Here is an 18,986-nt window from a genome sequence, read left to right on the forward strand (position 1 = left end):
GGCCCAAGTAGTATAGTGGTTAGTACTCCACGTTGTGGCCGTGGCGACACAACTTCGATTCCTGTCTTGGGCATTGTTTTGGGTGAGAAGGCTTTGTAGGGGACAGTTGAGACCCACATTCTGGGTAGTCTCGGCCATCCGTAGCAGTAACTATTTTGTGTCTTATTTCAACGCTACGCTTTCGGCCCAAGTAGTATAGTGGTTAGTACTCCACGTTGTGGCCGTGGCGACACAGGTTCGATTCCTGTCTTGGGCATTGTTTTGGGTGAGAAGGCTTTGTAGGGGACAGTGAGACCCACATTCTGGGTAGTCTCTACAATACGTAATACCAATTTTGTATCTTATTTCAACGTTACGCTTTCGGCCCAAGTAGTATAGTGGTTAGTACTCCACGTTGTGGGCGTGGCGACACAACTTCGATTCCTGTCTTGGGCATTGTTTTGGGTGAGAAGGCTTTGTAGGGGACAGTGAGACCCACATTCTGGGTAGTCTCATCAATACGTAATACCAATTTGTATCTTATTTCAACGCTACGCTTTCGGCCCAAGTAGTATAGTGGTTAGTACTCCACGTTGTGGGCGTGGCGACACAACTTCGATTCCTGTCTTGGGCATTGTTTTGGGTGAGAAGGCTTTGTAGGGGACAGTTGAGACCCACATTCTGGGTAGTCTCTACAATACGTAATACCAGTTTGTATCTTATTTCAACGCTACGCTTTCGGCCGAAGTAGTATAGTGGTTAGTACTCCACGTTGTGGCCGTGGTGACACAACTTCGATTCCCGTCTTGGGCATTGTTTTGGGTGAGAAGTCTTTGTAGGGGACAGTTGAGACCCACATTCTGGGTAGTCTCTACAATACGTAATACCAGTTTGTATCTTATTTCAACGCTACGCTTTCGGCCGAAGTAGTATAGTGGTTAGTACTCCACGTTGTGGCCGTGGCGACACAACTTCGATTCCTGTCTTGGGCATTGTTTTGGGTGAGAAGGCTTTGTAGGGGACAGTTGAGACCCACATTCTGGGTAGTCTCTACAATACGTAGCAGTAACTATTTTGTATCTTATTTCAACGTTACGCTTTCGGCCGAAGTAGTATAGTGGTTAGTACTCCACGTTGTGGCCGTGGCGACACAACTTCGATTCCTGTCTTGGGCATTGTTTTGGGTGAGAAGGCTTTGTAGGGGACAGTGAGACCCACATTCTGGGTAGTCTCTACAATACGTAATACCAATTTGTATCTTATTTCAACGTCACGCTTTCGGCCCAAGTAGTATAGTGGTTAGTACTCCACGTTGTGGCCGTGGCGACACAACTTCGATTCCTGTCTTGGGCATTGTTTTGGGTGAGAAGGCTTTGTAGGGGACAGTTGAGACCCACATTCTGGGTAGTCTCTACAATACGTAGAGTAACTATTTTGTATCTTATTTCAACGCTACGCTTTCGGCCCAAGTAGTATAGTGGTTAGTACTCCACGTTGTGGGCGTGGCGACACAACTTCGATTCCTGTCTTGGGCATTGTTTTGGGTGAGAAGGCTTTGTAGGGGACAGTTGAGACCCACATTCTGGGTAATCTCTACCAGCCATAGCAGTAACTATTTTGTATCTTATTTCAACGTCACGCTTTCGGCCCAAGTAGTATAGTGGTTAGTACTCCACGTTGTGGGCGTGGCGACACAACTTCGATTCCTGTCTTGGGCATTGTTTTGGGTGAGAAGGCTTTGTAGGGGACAGTGAGACCCACATTCTGGGTAGTCTCTACAATACGTAGATACCAATTTGTATCTTATTTCAACGTTACGCTTTCGGCCCAAGTAGTATAGTGGTTAGTACTCCACGTTGTGGGCGTGGCGACACAACTTCGATTCCTGTCTTGGACATTGTTTTGGGTGAGAAGGCTTTGTAGGGGACAGTGAGACCCACATTCTGGGTAGTCTTTACAATACGTAATACCAATTTGTATCTTATTTCAACGTCACGCTTTCGGCCCAAGTAGTATAGTGGTTAGTACTCCACGTTGTGGCCGTGGCGACACAACTTCGATTCCTGTCTTGGGCATTGTTTTGGGTGAGAAGGCTTTGTAGGGGACAGTTGAGACCCACATTCTGGGTAGTCTCTACAATACGTAGCAGTAACTATTTTGTATCTTATTTCAACGTCACGCTTTCGGCCGAAGTAGTATAGTGGTTAGTACTCCACGTTGTGGGCGTGGCACTTTTGATTGTTTTGGGTAGAATTTGTAGGGGACAGTGAGACCCACATTCTGGGTACTACAAACGTAATACCAATTTGTATCTTATTTCAACGCTACGCTTTCGGCCCAAGTAGTATAGTGGTTAGTACTCCACGTTGTGGGCGTGGCGACACAACTTCGATTCCTGTCTTGGGCATTGTTTTGGGTGAGAAGGCTTTGTAGGGGACAGTGAGACCCACATTCTGGGTAGTCTCTACAATACGTAATACCAATTTGTATCTTATTTCAACGCTACGCTTTCGGCCCAAGTAGTATAGTGGTTAGTACTCCACGTTGTGGCCGTGGCGACACAACTTCGATTCCTGTCTTGGGCATTGTTTTGGGTGAGAAGGCTTTGTAGGGGACAGTGAGACCCACATTCTGGGTAGTCTCTACAATACGTAGCAGTACCACTTTTTTGTGTCTTATTTCAACGCTACGCTTTCGGCCCAAGTAGTATAGTGGTTAGTACTCCACGTTGTGGCCGTGGCGACACAACTTCGATTCCTGTCTTGGGCATTGTTTTGGGTGAGAAGGCTTTGTAGGGGACAGTGAGACCCACATTCTGGGTAGTCTCTACAATACGTAGCAGTAACCAATTTGTATCTTATTTCAACGCTACGCTTTCGGCGCATGTAGTATAGTGGTTAGTACTCCACGTTGTGGCCGTGGCGACACAACTTCGATTCCTGTCTTGGGCATTGTTTTGGGTGAGAAGGCTTTGTAGGGGACAGTGAGACCCACATTCTGGGTAGTCTCTACAATACGTAATACCAATTTGTATCTTATTTCAACGCTACGCTTTCGGCCCAAGTAGTATAGTGGTTAGTACTCCACGTTGTGGCCGTGGCGACACAGGTTCGATTCCTGACTTGGGCATTGTTTTGGGTGAGAAGGCTTTGTAGGGGACTGTGAGACCCACATTCTGGGTAGTCTCTACAATACGTAGCAGTACCTATTTTGTATCTTATTTCAACGCTACGCTTTCGGCCGAAGTAGTATAGTGGTTAGTACTCCACGTTGTGGGCGTGGCGACACAACTTCGATTCCTGTCTTGGGCATTGTTTTGGGTGAGAAGGCTTTGTAGGGGACAGTTGAGACCCACATTCTGGGTAATCTCGACCAGCCATAGCAGTAACTATTTTGTATCTTATTTCAACGTTACGCTTTCGGCCCAAGTAGTATAGTGGTTAGTACTCCACGTTGTGGCCGTGGCGACACAACTTCGATTCCTGTCTTGGGCATTGTTTTGGGTGAGAAGGCTTTGTAGGGGACAGTTGAGACCCACATTCTGGGTAGTCTCTAGCCGTAGCAGTAACTCTTTTGTATCTTATTTCAACGTTACGCTTTCGGCCGAAGTAGTATAGTGGTTAGTACTCCACGTTGTGGCCGTGGCGACACAACTTCGATTCCTGACTTGGGCATTGTTTTGGGTGAGAAGGCTTTGTAGGGGACTGTGAGACCCACATTCTGGGTAGTCTCTACAATACGTAATACCAGTTTGTATCTTATTTCAACGCTACGCTTTCGGCCGAAGTAGTATAGTGGTTAGTACTCCACGTTGTGGCCGTGGCGACACAACTTCGATTCCTGTCTTGGGCATTGTTTTGGGTGAGAAGGCTTTGTAGGGGACAGTGAGACCCACATTCTGGGTAGTCTCTACAATACGTAATACCAATTTGTATCTTATTTCAACGCTACGCTTTCGGCCCAAGTAGTATAGTGGTTAGTACTCCACGTTGTGGCCGTGGCGACACAACTTCGATTCCTGTCTTGGGCATTGTTTTGGGTGAGAAGGCTTTGTAGGGGACAGTTGAGACCCACATTCTGGGTAATCTCACAAACCTAATAACTTTTTATCTTATTTCAACGCACGCTTTCGCCCAAGTAGTATAGTGGTTAGTACTCCACGTTGTGGCGTGGCGACACAACTTCGATTCCTGTCTTGGGCATTGTTTTGGGTGAGAAGGCTTTGTAGGGGACAGTGAGACCCACATTCTGGGTAGTCTCTTCAATACGTAATACCAATTTGTATCTTATTTCAACGCTACGCTTTCGGCCCAAGTAGTATAGTGGTTAGTACTCCACGTTGTGGCCGTGGCGACACAGGTTCGATTCCTGTCTTGGGCATTGTTTTGGGTGAGAAGGCTTTGTAGGGGACAGTGAGACCCACATTCTGGGTAGTCTCTACAATACGTAATACCAATTTGTATCTTATTTCAACGCTACGCTTTCGGCCCAAGTAGTATAGTGGTTAGTACTCCACGTTGTGGCCGTGGCGACACAACTTCGATTCCTGTCTTGGGCATTGTTTTGGGTGAGAAGGCTTTGTAGGGGACAGTGAGACCCACATTCTGGGTAGTCTCTCCTTCAATACGTAATACCAATTTGTATCTTATTTCAACGCTACGCTTTCGGCCCAAGTAGTATAGTGGTTAGTACTCCACGTTGTGGCCGTGGCGACACAACTTCGATTCCTGTCTTGGGCATTGTTTTGGGTGAGAAGGCTTTGTAGGGGACAGTTGAGACCCACATTCTGGGTAATCTCGACCGCCATAGCAGTAAACTATTTTGTATCTTATTTCAACGCTACGCTTTCGGCGCAATAGTATAGTGGTTAGTACTCCACGTTGTGGCGTGGCGACACAACTTCGATTCCTGTCTTGGGCATTGTTTTGGGTGAGAAGGCTTTGGAAGGCTTTAGGGGACAGTGAGACCCACATTCTGGGTAGTCTCTGCAATACGTAATACCAATTTGTATCTTATTTCAACGCTACGCTTTCGGCCCAAGTAGTATAGTGGTTAGTACTCCACGTTGTGGCCGTGGCGACACAACTTCGATTCCTGACTTGGGCATTGTTTTGGGTGAGAAGGCTTTGTAGGGTACAGTGAGACCCACATTCTGGGTAGTCTCTGCAATACGTAATACCAATTTGTATCTTATTTCAACGCTACGCTTTCGGCGCATGTAGTATAGTGGTTAGTATTCAACCGATCCGATTGATAGGAAAAAATTGTCCACGCTTTGGCCGTGTATAGCGGAGAGGCGACACAACTTCGATTCCTATCTTGGGCATTGTTTTGGGCGAGAAGGCTTTGTAGGGGACAGTTGAGACCCACATTCTGGGTAATCTCGACCAGCCATAGCAGTAACTATTTTGTATCTTATTTCAACGTCACGCTTTCGGCCCAAGTAGTATAGTGGTTAGTACTCCATGTTGTGGCCGTGGCGACACAGGTTCGATTCCTGTCTTGGGCATTGTTTTGGGTGAGAAGGCTTTGTAGGGGACAGTGAGACCCACATTCTGGGTAGTCTCTGCAATACGTAATACCAATTTGTATCTTATTTCAACGGTACGCTTTCGGCCGAAGTAGTATAGTGGTTGGTACTCCACGTTGTGGCCGTGGCGACACAACTTCGATTCCTGTCTTGGGCATTGTTTTGGGTGAGAAGGCTTTGTAGGGGACAGTTGAGACCCACATTCTGGGTAGTCTCTACAATACGTAGCAGTAACTATTTTGTATCTTATTTCAACGTCACGCTTTCGGCCCAAGTAGTATAGTGGTTAGTACTCCACGTTGTGGCCGTGGCGACACAGGTTCGATTCCTGTCTTGGGCATTGTTTTGGGTGAGAAGGCTTTGTAGGGGACAGTGAGACCCACATTCTGGGTAGTCTCTACAATACGTAGCAGTAACTCTTTTGTATCTTATTTCAACGTTACGCTTTCGGCCGAAGTAGTATAGTGGTTAGTACTCCACGTTGTGGGCGTGGCGTCACAACTTCGATTCCTGTCTTGGACATTGTTTTGGGTGAGAAGGCTTTGTAGGGGACAGTGAGACCCACATTCTGGGTAGTCTTTACAATACGTAATACCAATTTGTATCTTATTTCAAAGTCGTGCTTTCCGCCCAAGTAGTATAGTGGTTAGTACTCCACGTTGTGGGCGTGGCGTCACAACTTCGATTCCTGTCTTGGACATTGTTTTGGGTGAGAAGGCTTTGTAGGGGACAGTGAGACCCACATTCTGGGTAGTCTTTACAATACGTAATACCAATTTGTATCTTATTTCAAAGTCGTGCTTTCCGCCCAAGTAGTATAGTGGTTAGTACTCCACGTTGTGGGCGTGGCGTCACAACTTCGATTCCTGTCTTGGACATTGTTTTGGGTGAGAAGGCTTTGTAGGGGACAGTGAGACCCACATTCTGGGTAGTCTTTACAATACGTAATACCAATTTGTATCTTATTTCAAAGTCGTGCTTTCCGCCCAAGTAGTATAGTGGTTAGTACTCCACGTTGTGGGCGTGGCGGCGCATGTTCGATTCCTGTCTTGGGCATTGTTTTGGGTGAGAAGGCTTTGTAGGGGACAGTTGAGACCCACATCCTGGGTAAACTCGACCATCTTTGCTTTGCTTTTGCTTCTTTGCAGATGTATTCTTTGGGTCTTGCTTCGGAATTTTTCGAGGTGTTTTCCACTTAGCCAGTGGTTTTTTTTTTCTTGCATATTTCTTTGCATTTTTTTACACTGATAGATTGTTTGTTGTGCATTGATGTCTCTAATTGCCGCATCTTACCGTCAGTTGTGGTTGTCGCTTGCTGAGCTGGCTGTCTGTCCGAGAGAGGTAATACAATCCACTCTTGAGGGTGACAGAAGGCGTGGCCACTGACCTCGGCTATCAGACGCCGCTAACCTCCTCTTCCACCATCTCCTCCTCCTCAGCGCCCCTCGTTCTCTCCCCTCCTACTCGTTCTCAGCTGACATCTTTCGGCATTCTACTCAGCGTTTAATAAATTTGGTTGCTCAGCGGGTTTTTATGAAATGAAAGCGATATTTCTTTACATGACTAAATTTTTATCGATTTGCAACGTTTTTCTCTTTGACGTTAGCTCGCACTTGTAAGCAGCCTTCTTTTTATGCATTTTCCCCTCATGCATTCGCCTATTGAATTGCATGAGAGTCAGTGTTTTCTTGAATTGCTTTCAACTTTATTTCCTCTCACGAAACCCGAAGAGATTCTCTACTTTTCTGTTCGACATTAATGCTGCCAATTTCTCTTGTTATCAGAATCATTGTCATTGCTTCGATGTTTTCATTCTGTAAGTATTGAAGTGTTTTCATTTTTATTCCAAATTATATTCTTCAGAATATCTGTTTTTATGTTGGTGGAGCGAAATTGACATTCATTTTTCACTTTTATCGACTTTCTGGTTCATTTGAAGGTGTCGTTTCTTCTCTGAGTTCGTTTTTCTACATGCGAGCTAATTTTAGGCTATCATCAACCAGTTTTACTTTTCTCAATAGTTTCTTCATTGTGATGATTTTCCGGTGCTTCCTTGATTTTACTCAGGGTTTTCGTGCGAGAAGCTGTTTTCTAAGTAATTTCACCGGTTTCAACCTCATATTAGTAACATGTTTTGGCTCCTCTATCTGTATGATCTTAACTTGAAGATTCTGGTTGCATAATTTTCACGATATTCCTTATTAAGTGAATTTTTCTGGAATAGCTTTCTTCAAGATTTCATGTATTTCAAATCGTTGTCGTCTTTTACTCCAGGCAACATTTTCTCTTACAATAGAACTTTTCCCTAGAGTTTTCTCTTGGAAAATTTCTGCAGTAGAATGGCTTTTGAAAGTTACTGCAATTTTTAGCAATTTTTTAAAAGATTTTCCTAAAGTTTTTACTCAGCATTTTCCAGTGCATTCTATTTGTTTTCTATTCTAAAAGATAATCTAGAATAATCTATTCTAAAAAAGAAGAACTCGTTCTTGTTTTCTGCTACATTTTCACTTACCAAAATCAGTTTCCTATTATAAAAGCAAAACAAATAAATTCTGAAATGTAATTTAAAGCGTGTGTAAATGTAATGTAACGCAACATAAATCAAAACATTGCGTTCCTGAATTCAGAAGATTCATCCTGCAAAAAAGAATTAATTAACATAAGGCAGGCATTAAAAACTATCGCAAAAGGTAAGGTAAAGGACAAAACTACATTTTGAAAAGTCTTGAAAAAAGGCATATAAACATTGGAAATTCGTTACAAATATCCGTTGCCTTGCTTATTCGATTGATAATGTTCCTTTGATCTTCGTAGACGTTGAGACAAATCTTATGTAGGCCGATGTGAACATATGCGTCAGACAACACGTACACGGAAGCATCCATGCGAACTGAGACGGATTGTCTGAGTCTACCCCTAAGAAAGGATCGATGACATCGTCATATCGGTTAATGCCTTCGCTTTTGCTACGCTATGCGTCAGCAGTTATTCGTCAGCAAGTAACTTTTGATGGGAATTTGAAGTTTCTGAAGTCACCGATGGAAAATTCAAAAAGATCTGAACCCATTAAGGTCACTCACTGGTCATGCTTTTGATCTACTGTTCTGTTTTTGATGCCTCCGATGCGTGTTGTGCCGTAGCAATAATTTGGCCTCCTTACTGCAAACGTGTTCTCTCTGTCAGCTTTTTCTTCTGTTTTCTGATCTAAGAATCATCCGATTTCCTCCGGATAAAGTGAAAGTTTGGTGGCTGTTCTCGCTTTCATCCAATGTTTGTTTGCTTGCTTAACCTCTTGAAGCCCTTTTCTTGTGTACCTCTCTGCTGTCAGAATGTTTTCGCACTTCATAGCGGTGAAGTTCTATAGCAGATGTCACTCGTTCCATGTTATTCCTTCTCACCCTCAGTTTCTTTAAACTTACTATAAGTCTATTATCGAAAGTACTTTGGGGACATCTATTAGCTGCCTCGAATCTGTCTTTCAAAAGATATCTTTAATTTTTTCCAGTTGTGTGTTCGATCTCTATCCAGATTCTTTACATATTCGTTTACCACACACTTGCACTAGACAACTGCCGAATGTCTAATTCGAAATTCTTGTATTTCATTTACAACATGTCTGTCATTTTTTTTTCCGTGAGTTTTTATTGTTTGGTAGTTGTAACAGTTGTCCTAATCTCCTGTACTTTGCTGAATTTTTACCAAACGAAATGAAACAAAAAGTTGCTCTTTAGCATTCATGCCAGTTACCTTTTCTCGGCCTTATGACTAAATGATGTTTTGTCCATACTTCCGCATTGGTTCTTGCAAATTTATGATAGTTTTTCACCATCACCAATATTTACTTCCAGGAGTCACCATCCATGCAGAATCCGTAATATGTTGCTATTCTATCTATTATTGGAACTATTATTCCTAGTTACGAATGGTGAGTGTTCTGCGGATTCTTTATTCCAGTAGCCTGGTCAGTGCGTTTGAGCGAATTAGCTCCTATGCATAATTGGATTATCGTCTTCTTTCTTAGGTCGACCTTTTTGCGCTTGTCATTTGTGTCGTTTTCTCTCAACTGCCATGCATTTTTACACAAGCCCTTTATTTTTCCTTTTCTAAAAACAATTGCCCTTTCCTGAAAAGTTTGTTGCAGTCATAATCTTTTGATAAACCTAGATTTTGCATGCTACCTTGAAACTTTCCTTATTTGTTAATTTTTGGGTACTTATGTTCATGTCTTGGAACAGTTGTCTACAGCAAGTTCACGCAGTTCATAGTAAAAGTCAATCATGTTTTGTGGCTTCTTTTCTGAATTGTTTTTTTTTTCAAAAACTCAATAAAGCACTTGCAGTTTGTGACATCTGTCCTGTCAGATTTTCTGAGGTTCTCATTGAGAAGCTGGCATTGCCTGCTACATTTTATTTTCGTTTGTGTGACAGTTGTCCTGGTTTCAATTTGCGGTCTATCGAGAGCTAGCTGAGGCACTCATTCAACGCTTCCACATGTAGCTTTTTTGATTATGTGTGCATTATCCTCGTGGGTTATGACAATAATCTTTAATAATGATCAATAATGCAGTACTATGATGTTAAAAGTGATATTTGATATTTTGTCCAGATTGTCTTCCTTCGTTTCCAACCACAAAGCGTTAGGCAATAAATCTTGCTCCAATCCAAGAGGGATAAAAAAAAGACCGGGATCTATTTATACTCTTGGCAGGATTCTCTTATATGTTTTCGAAAAAAAAAAATGTCGAAAACAATAGTGATTTCCTTCCTCTTTTCCACTTTCCTTTATCAACCATCACTTTATTTGTTCGTCAATTCATTTAAATAATGTACAGCTATATTTAATCACTTATTTACATTCCTTTTAACTCGCTAACAATTAAATTATAAACAGTATGGATGTGCGTGGGTTTTTTGAAATTTAGATCCTTGTTGCGAATGAGAGACTTTCATTGGATAAGTTTTTGTTCAGTCTCACAGTCATGTAAAAATTATGAAAGATTGGCTAAAAGGAAATTTCCTTTTTTTGCAGGACTTCAGTAGTTCTGGACTAAAATAGTAGTAGAAATTTGTTGCTTTCTGCTAAAAAGTTGTGATCGCAGCAGATTGCTATTATTACTAGAAGATTTCTACTAGAGACTTGTATATGGGATTACTAGAAGCAGACGAGATAAATGGTGGTGCATCGAGTTCGGGATAAAAAGCGGGTTCGAACCCGGCATCTCCATTTTCACTGTTTATACTCCTACTAAGAGCTGTGCGAGCGCGCCTTAGTTTGTTGATTGGCTTAAGTTCACAATGATGCCACGAGCAAGTGAGTTGTCCGCGTGACGAGGAACTGTACATTTGAAGAAGAACAGATCGTCGTCGTTGACAACATGCAGCGATCTCAATAAGCGCAATCAACGCGCGTCCCCGAGTGTGTAGTGTGTCCGTTCGAGCGTCAACTTCCTGCCTGTTCTCCTGGAAAACAACGAAAACAATTTGCGGCTACTCAAATCTGCTGCGATTTTCCAAATATACACTGTACATAGGAAAAAGAAGATAGGAACGACCGACATTTCTTTTAACTTTTTGGATCTTCCAAATGTTCTAACTGTTCTTTTACTCGTACTGCTATATTATCAAATTATTCGAATGGTCGTCCGAAAATCAATGTGTCGTGAACCTCACCAGAACAGGAAAGTGCTGTCGTTACGCAGGTGGAAATCGCGGGCAACAATATCACTAGGGAGCGACATCAGCCGTTTCAATTTCATGTGATTTCATAGGAATTCTAGGAATTTCTGCAATGCAATGAATTCCTCCAGCAGTTCTGCAAATTGGAACCGGCGCGGAAACATAATTTACTTACTAAAAAGTGATATTGAAGAAATCCCCCAAACATAGTTGTTGATGTTTTTTTCTCATTTTTCCTTTCAATGTCTTGGATTTTTTTCCGCAAAAAATTGTGCCTTCGAAATCATATAAACAAACGTAGATGGAGCGCCCAGGACTAAAAATTAGTCGACGTATCAGTCGAGAAGCAATGAGTCAAACTCTTTCTTTTGTGAACTATGAAAATTTCCGAGAAAAACGAAAATTCTTGAAAATTAGTCCCGAAGCTAATTTGCAATCTCTCTGTTCTCTTTTAAATTTTATGAAGTGTTTTTTTCAACAGGAGCTGTACAGGGAAACAAATGTGTATGACAAATTTTCAATAGATCCTGTTCACAAATACGTTGTTTTTGAATTTTTTTCTGGGGCTTGAAGTCTATAATCAGCCATACTGGATGTAGTCGAAATTGTAGCCGTAACAGCCGGTTAATTTTGCATCATACCCCATAATTATGGAGATTTGAACTTCAAACGCGTAGCATAATCGTTGGCATCGATCCAGCTGCTATTACACCATCCTCACCGGGCATTTTTACGGGTTACGAGGATAAATGACCTGAGCGGCACCTGTTCATCCGTTATCTGTTGGCCAACCGACCGGACATCTATTACCAGCGAAGTCGATTATCAACGAAGCCGAGCCTCGGTAAATATGTAGACGTTGAATAGTTGCCGGATACGCCGAGAAGATGAGTTCTGTTGCACTTCTTCACATGTGAAATGTGCTAAAATGCGTTATCCGTTAGGACGATTGAAATGTGGTCAGCTCAACCTTCTATATATGCCGAGTAGCAGTAATATTATAACAACATCGTCTCGTTCAAATTCTCTATTTATTGCCAACTTCATCGGTGCGGTATGCAGGATCGAAGCCTTTGCATCCGAACAGATAAACACGACTGAAAAGGAAATTTCAGATTGGATGTGAGACTTAGACCGGGGCGGATGCAATCAACAAAAAGCTCTCACGAACACGTAAACAATGTAGTAGCATTTCAATGAAAAGAATAGCTAGCACATCTAGACCACACCAGATTTTTCGGTTGAACCGCAGATAAGCTCGCACTTTTAGATGCTTTTTAAAAGGCTTGTGGAAAGAGTTTTCAGTGTAAATTTTGGGTCATCAAAAATGGAGGAGAGTATGTTAAGGACAGAATGTAGTGTAAATTACAAGATCGAAGACATCGAAGAAAAGACAGAGTTATAACATTTAACGAACTTTCTGAAGTCTTGAGTTCCGAACTGCGAGAGTTAGAAATTATGAGAGACCTAGATCTAAGCATAGGATTAAATTTGAATATTCGTGCGCAGCGGGTGAGAACGCACCATATAATGACCCCAAAAAGGCCGAGCTAACGTGAGGGATCATAGGTGACTTTCGATGAATTTGCTTGAAGAGAGTTCCGATGCGGAAATTCAGAGCGCAGCCGTAGCCTCCACAACAAGTAGATTCTTCTACGATATCTGGACAAATATCGCCGCTGCTCCCGCCGCAAAATACCACCAGAAGTATCGCATAATCTTGGGAGAAAGATCTATTGATAGCCAGTTCTTTTCAGATGTTTCCAAATAAGGAGAGGACATTTCATGCAAAATTTTATAAACTTCGGATTTGAGACTCTGAACGGCTTTAATTGAATTGAGTCTGTTTTTTTAAACTATACTAGACGTCGTATATTTTAACTGTAGTTTTCTCGTAATTCATGCACGAATTTGTGGAGAAACAGAACAAGGAACAAATCTTTTGCTCGAAAAGTTTGGAAAGTTGCTGAGAAATAATTTTGGCGCCAGCACCTATTTGGATACTTCCAAGAGACTTCCACTAAAAACAGAGATCCCTTCAACGTTGTTTTTCACGTCGACGATTAGCGTCGTAAGTTAATTTGTACTACCATATATTGTCAAGTGAGGAAATGCTACGTTGGTGCTCATTACGTTCAGTAAATCTTGTTCCGTTCGTACGGATGTTGACGCGATCCTCTTCGTCGGTGAATGAAGTTGATGCTAGTAGGAAACTCGCTCAAGGCTGTACTCAAGTTATTGGGTTTTTCGGCTCCCTGATGGTGATAGAATGCGAGCATTCGAAAGCGTGCAGAACGTGAGGGTTGCACTTGCATACCAATGGAATGTAATTTTCAAAAAGAACATTCGAGATTTCAGCGGAAGCGCATTCTTTTCCTTCCACATAAACCCAACGGGCTCCACTATTATAGGGTTATGAGGTGTTTTACGTCTGGATCGGAGAAGCGTTTTTCAGTTTCTGTGTAGCAAAAGAGTTTAAACATAATAGTAGCGCTGAGAAATTGAGCAGGGGGCGATGCTGGAAGTTTACAAAAAGAAAAACTCACTTGGCCAATAAAACCCCAATATGCAAATTTTTAATGGGTTTTTCTTTGAGCTTGAGGTGGTGGTCTGAAAGCTGATGCTTCTCTGAAATATCATGATTTTCTAGAGATTCTGCACTTCTTATCTCTTATTTTTATCTCGCTTTAGGTCCTGATTTTGCATCTGTCACTTTTTGGAACATTTTGTTGTTTTTGCTCTTTGTCTTACTAAACCTCTTGTCAAATAAATGTTGTGAAAATTGGACAATGAATTAAAGTCGACAATAGAGCAGACATTTCTAGACATTTTAAAGTTTGCTGTTTTATTTATGTTTTCTCAATTAATTTCTTGCAATTTCCATATTTCGTGCCCTATAAATTACAAACTTTTTTGTTAGAGAACCTTAGTGCGAGTAGTTGTTTCATTTGTCTCAGAATCAGGCTTCTTCTTATACATGAAAATTTTTCTTACTTTCTTATTCTGGTTTTCATTTTCATTTTTTCTTCTCTATACCGACCAACGATCAATTGGATGAAAGAGCAATCACAACAATCCTTGATGATTTTCTGGATCAGTGCACACTTGGTTCAAACATAGTCCAGAAACCAGAGGAATAAAGTGTTTGCTTTTTTGCGAGGTGAAACTTTACATAAGACTAAAGATCTTTCTTACGGATTAAATGTTGGGATGTTACACTGGATCTCTAAACCATTTGGAACCTAGAACTGCTCTTATGTGTAAGTATAAAAGCAGCAGAGCTACCTCCTTTTGTAAATGCACTTTAGGTTGCATCTTCCTCGTGCATTTGTCCATTTGCATATGTCCATGGTATCCACAGAGAATGTGGGGATTCATCTCAATCACAATGATGGTCACCATCCATCATTGAGCACCTGCTTTGTTGTGGAGTTACATCGGCCTGCATCCCTGAAAACTGCTTCCAATCTAGGCGCCGTTCTGCCTTTATAATAAAAAGATTCAACTCATCACAATGCTATATCCGATATGCCAATCGACCTTAATTTATGATTAACAGAGGCCCTAAAACCTCGAGGCGACCACCTGCAGGGGATTTGAATAACATTGTAATTTATACGCACGTGTTGGTGTCACAGCGGCTAGCTGCTGTTCCGTGCAGCAGGGGTAAATTGCCCTCGCTCTCCCTTGGGATTGACACCGATGACACTCAAAATCGCCATAACATTATGGATAGCCGAGTGGCAAAGAGAGAATTCGTAAACGGAAATTGCTGAGAGACACCCGAGAAACGAAGAAAATCGATGACAAACTTGTTCTTTGCGATTAGGGGAACGAATTTAACATGAATTTTACGGGGAATTCTTTAGGACTGCGGTAGCAGATGATGTTGATTGCCGAGAAAAAACTAAGCGGAAATTGTGGACTATAGATAGGTTGCAAAGTTTTAGACTAAACAGAAAAATCCTTTCTTTTTTCGGAATAATCTAGAAATCCCGGTGCGAACAACACGAACATGCGCTACTATTATGACTCCCAATTCTTCCATATTGGCGTCATGAAATTCTCTGAAAGAAAGCTGAAGAGATGGCAGTTTTTCGGATTCCGCAAAGCTGTGACGGAAAAAGTCGAATATTTCGAAATTTTAACAGAGTTTCTGGATTTCTTTTATATTCTTCCTGCATTTTTCTTATCTTATCTTATCGCTGCTGTTTCCCTCCACATTTTCACTTATTCTCTTTTAGGAGTTTATTTATCTTCAAATTTGTTTAAACTCTGTTTAAAGGCAGAACCTTACGAATGGAATCACCAGGAAAAGTTAGAGATACCGTTGTAGACTGCGGGATCCCGGGTGGTTCCGGTCAATTCCCTCTGATCGTCGTAAAAAACGGTATGGAAGACGCCGTTTCTTACGAGGATTTCGGTTGCGACGCTCCACACGTGTGCACGTGCCGCATCCAAGTGCGAGCGGTCAGAGATCAGCGATGTCTTCTCGCCAGATTGTTCAAGTGAAACAAATGGATAGAGTGGACCGGAACGTGTGCACCAAAGGGCGTTCTAACGTACTTCGTAATAGCCAAAGTGTTACGCCGTTTTTAGGACGATAAGGAAGAGGTGAGCGGAACCATCCTTGATCCCGCAATCTACAAGCCATCTCCTGCTTCCCCGCGTTCCCTCACCACGTCAAATTCGTGGTATGCTCCCTTTAAATGCTATAAGCTAATTTTTTGTTTTGGAAAGACTCAACGTTGCAAACGGATACTCTTTGTCGGCGGCAGTTTTTCTCATGCTCTCTATATCCAATTCTTCCTCCCGCCGCCAGGGCAGCGCATCGAGTTTCTGTGCTAGATGTCAACGTTCATCGTTGAATCCCCGGGAGATTCGCTGCTGCTATCAGTCACTTGGACAACGCATGGTGGTGATCTGTGAAAAATCGCTGGAAAAAGTTCGTGGGATTGAGTGGTTGTGGGGAAGAAGCAGTAAATCGGCGAGTCGCGAAACCTAAGACTCCAAGAGCGTGGGGATCGTTGACGGCGGGAAAACGCGCCTCATCCTGAAAGGATTAGAGATGCGAATACGACAAAATGCCGACGCATACCCGAATACAATAACGGGGGATACGACGCAGACGAGGAAGTTCGTGGCAGGCATTTTCCTGCAATTTTTAGGAAATTGCCTATAATAAAATGCTGTTGTTATCTTAACGTCGTCATTCAATCTTCTCATTTTTTTTCTCCGCATTCGTGCAATTTTTCTTCGTTTGACACATGGGATGCCTTAGGGAACACGGTATCTACTAAATATTGCAAAAAGTATTCGTTTCCAGTATGTAGCCGTGCTAAAACGCTTCTATTACAAGGTAAGGAGAAAAACAGTAGAAACAACTGTGTCAAATCCGATGGGTTCCATATCGACTATCGACTCGATAGAATCTCCTCAAGTAGTTGCACCAATAAAATTACACCATCTGGAAATCTGTTATTCTTCATTTGACTCCTTTTCTTTGAAATGAAGATAACTGGACATCTTATTCTACAAAGAGGCTGAAAAATTCTCCCACTCTAGACTTTCCCAGTTTCTTTTATTTATCTAGCTGGTTTCCTTAAAAAATCACTTAATTCTAGTTTCCGAGATGGCGATTTAATTGAATTTTCCGTTGTTTTCCTTGAAATCCGCCTTTTTTGTCTTTTGAAGGAAGAAACAAAGCAACAAAAGGTGCGATATTAACAATTACTGCTATAATTCATCATATAGCATATATTATACAGAAAACAGCATACAGTATTAGTACTAGTACCTAATACGGAGTATATTACAAGTATTTGAATAAGTTTTGTAATTTTTTGAGTAGGCTATACTCATTTTGATATGAAAATGGTTCGTGACCGATCATTTTGCGTTGCTCTGCTGCTGTATTGCTGCATAAGGTTCCTACCACTCATCCAACAACTATGCGTTTCCTCGATAGCAATTTCACCTTTCTGCACGGATTTCTGCTAACAATTCATACTACTGGGTAAATTCCGGCCACTTTCCTATTTCTATTTAACCTATAATTTCCCCTAGAGAAGAGTCGAATGAGAACGCCTGAAAAGTGCAGGAGGTGAGCGGGTGTCGACACTACGATGCTTTTACTGCGGATTTTCAGATTTGAGGAATTCGCCGAATCCTCCGTGAAAGCCCTTCAAATCAGTTTTTCAAAAGTGCAAAAACAGTCTAGAATAGGGACAATTGCCATAACGTTGACGTGAACGTCGTCGCAGATAAAGGGCAGGAGGAAAACTAAGAGTGTATGTTGCAGTCCTTTGTTAGGTTTAGGGACTTTTTGTTTTTTTGAAGGAGACAATGAGGTATGCAGGAGTGAATCGATAGAACGGCATTCATTTCGTATCATAGGAAAACCTGAGAGCAAGAGTTTTCCCTTTTCATTTATCTATTCATTTATGCATTTGCTTATTAAATGTACTAAAAAGTGCTCAAGGACAATTAGATTAGGCAGAAATCTGCCACTTGTTTCCGTGTATGTATATGACCGTCTTAGGCTGGCGGTGTACTCGTTTTCTTTCCTTCTTTTTTTCTTTTCTATTTCGGTGTTCTTTAGAAAAGAAAAAATCAGAGTTTCGACTGCCACACCACAGATCTGCTTGCTTTCACCTTCTCTCTCATACTCATTTTTTTAAAGTAATATTTCAAACTTCATTACGAATAACGAAAGAATTCCACACTCCACTTACTCGGCTTATTGTCAAAAACTTGCGGCACTATCTTTGTGGAGCTATTGCTACTGTACTATGTAGCTTCTTTAAGTGGCTTTTCTTCTCAAACTGAAATTTCTAAGTTACATTTCTATCAGATTCTCCACTTAGCAGATCACATAATGAACGCATTTCTAACATTATTCGTTTCCTTCGTTTTCTCGGAAACAGTACACATCTCTTCAAAATTTCTCTGGGAATCGAAAAGATTTCTCGTATTTAGAAGCCTGCACTATTATCTCTGTCCCAGAACTTTCACTTATTCTTAGGTTTCTCCTGGTTTTCGTTCTAACTGTTGCTTTAGGGAATAAATTCATTCATATGGACAGTTTTTTGCACGATTCATCACTTTTTTATTATTGTCGAAATTCATACTCTTATTTGCAGAATCATACCTGTTTATCTTCAATTTTCTTCACGGAAATTAAATAGCATACCCAAAAGCGGTTTTTCATATTTCAGTGCCCAGAAAATTTCTGGAAACTTCTCATAAGATACAACGAGCCCTCTATGCTTTCCTCAAAAAAGTACATGTTGATTTCCTGTCTATAAAAAAAACTGCACAAAATGTGAGAATTCTATGAAAAATACAGGTAAATTCGAACTTTTCATATTTCAGTCCTTTCCGAATGCTCCGATGTGTCTTTCTCGGCCACTGAGGCTACTATAGGAAGTTTGAAACGAATCCAGAGAATTTCCATAAGCGGCCATATATCCGCCTACATCGTTGAGATTTCCATCTCGGACAACGAATTCGACACTGTCTATCAGAACAATGGCAATCCAATGGTGAGTGAGATTTTTTCTTTCTTTTTCTTTTCCTCCTCTTCTTCCTCTACTCTTTTTTGTTGTGTTCACTGCAGAGATTTGCTATAATTGGCGTTGCGCCAGAACCGTCAGAGGACTAAGTGGTGTCATATATTTTCGGCTTCCTTCTTGCGATATATTTGTATGTGTGGTCTCAACGTGCTGAAGTGCTTAGTCACTAGAAAAGAGCGAGAAACTTTTTCGAATCATTCTTACAATTTTTAGAAACTTCATAAATCA

The 18,986-nt window shown here is 41.5% G+C and overlaps 2 protein-coding genes across 3 annotated transcripts in view; one reads left to right on the top strand and one right to left on the bottom strand.

Annotated features, from left to right (window-relative positions):
* Positions 1 to 5,405: 5,405 nt before the first annotated feature.
* RB195_001569 (uncharacterized protein) lies at positions 5,406 to 5,850 on the bottom strand (the record flags this gene model as incomplete). The annotated part of the gene is made up of 2 exons (XM_064198413.1): positions 5,406 to 5,724; positions 5,771 to 5,850. The coding sequence occupies 2 exons, from the start codon at positions 5,848 to 5,850 to the stop codon at positions 5,406 to 5,408; spliced, it is 399 nt and encodes a 132-aa protein (XP_064054294.1).
* A 3,535-nt stretch (positions 5,851 to 9,385) lies between these two features.
* The window catches only part of RB195_001570 (uncharacterized protein), a gene marked incomplete at both ends in the record, with an annotated part of 32,844 nt that continues 23,243 nt past the window's right edge, over positions 9,386 to 18,986 (top strand). For both annotated transcript variants that reach the window (XM_064198414.1, XM_064198415.1), the window contains 2 exons: positions 9,386 to 9,434; positions 18,559 to 18,728. In XM_064198414.1, coding sequence (XP_064054295.1) covers positions 9,386 to 9,434; positions 18,559 to 18,728 — 219 coding nt within the window. The remainder of the gene's footprint in view (positions 9,435 to 18,558; positions 18,729 to 18,986) is intronic.

This window comes from Necator americanus, chromosome IV (genome assembly GCF_031761385.1).
Source record: "Necator americanus strain Aroian chromosome IV, whole genome shotgun sequence".
Taxonomy (NCBI): Eukaryota; Metazoa; Nematoda; class Chromadorea; order Rhabditida; family Ancylostomatidae; genus Necator; species Necator americanus.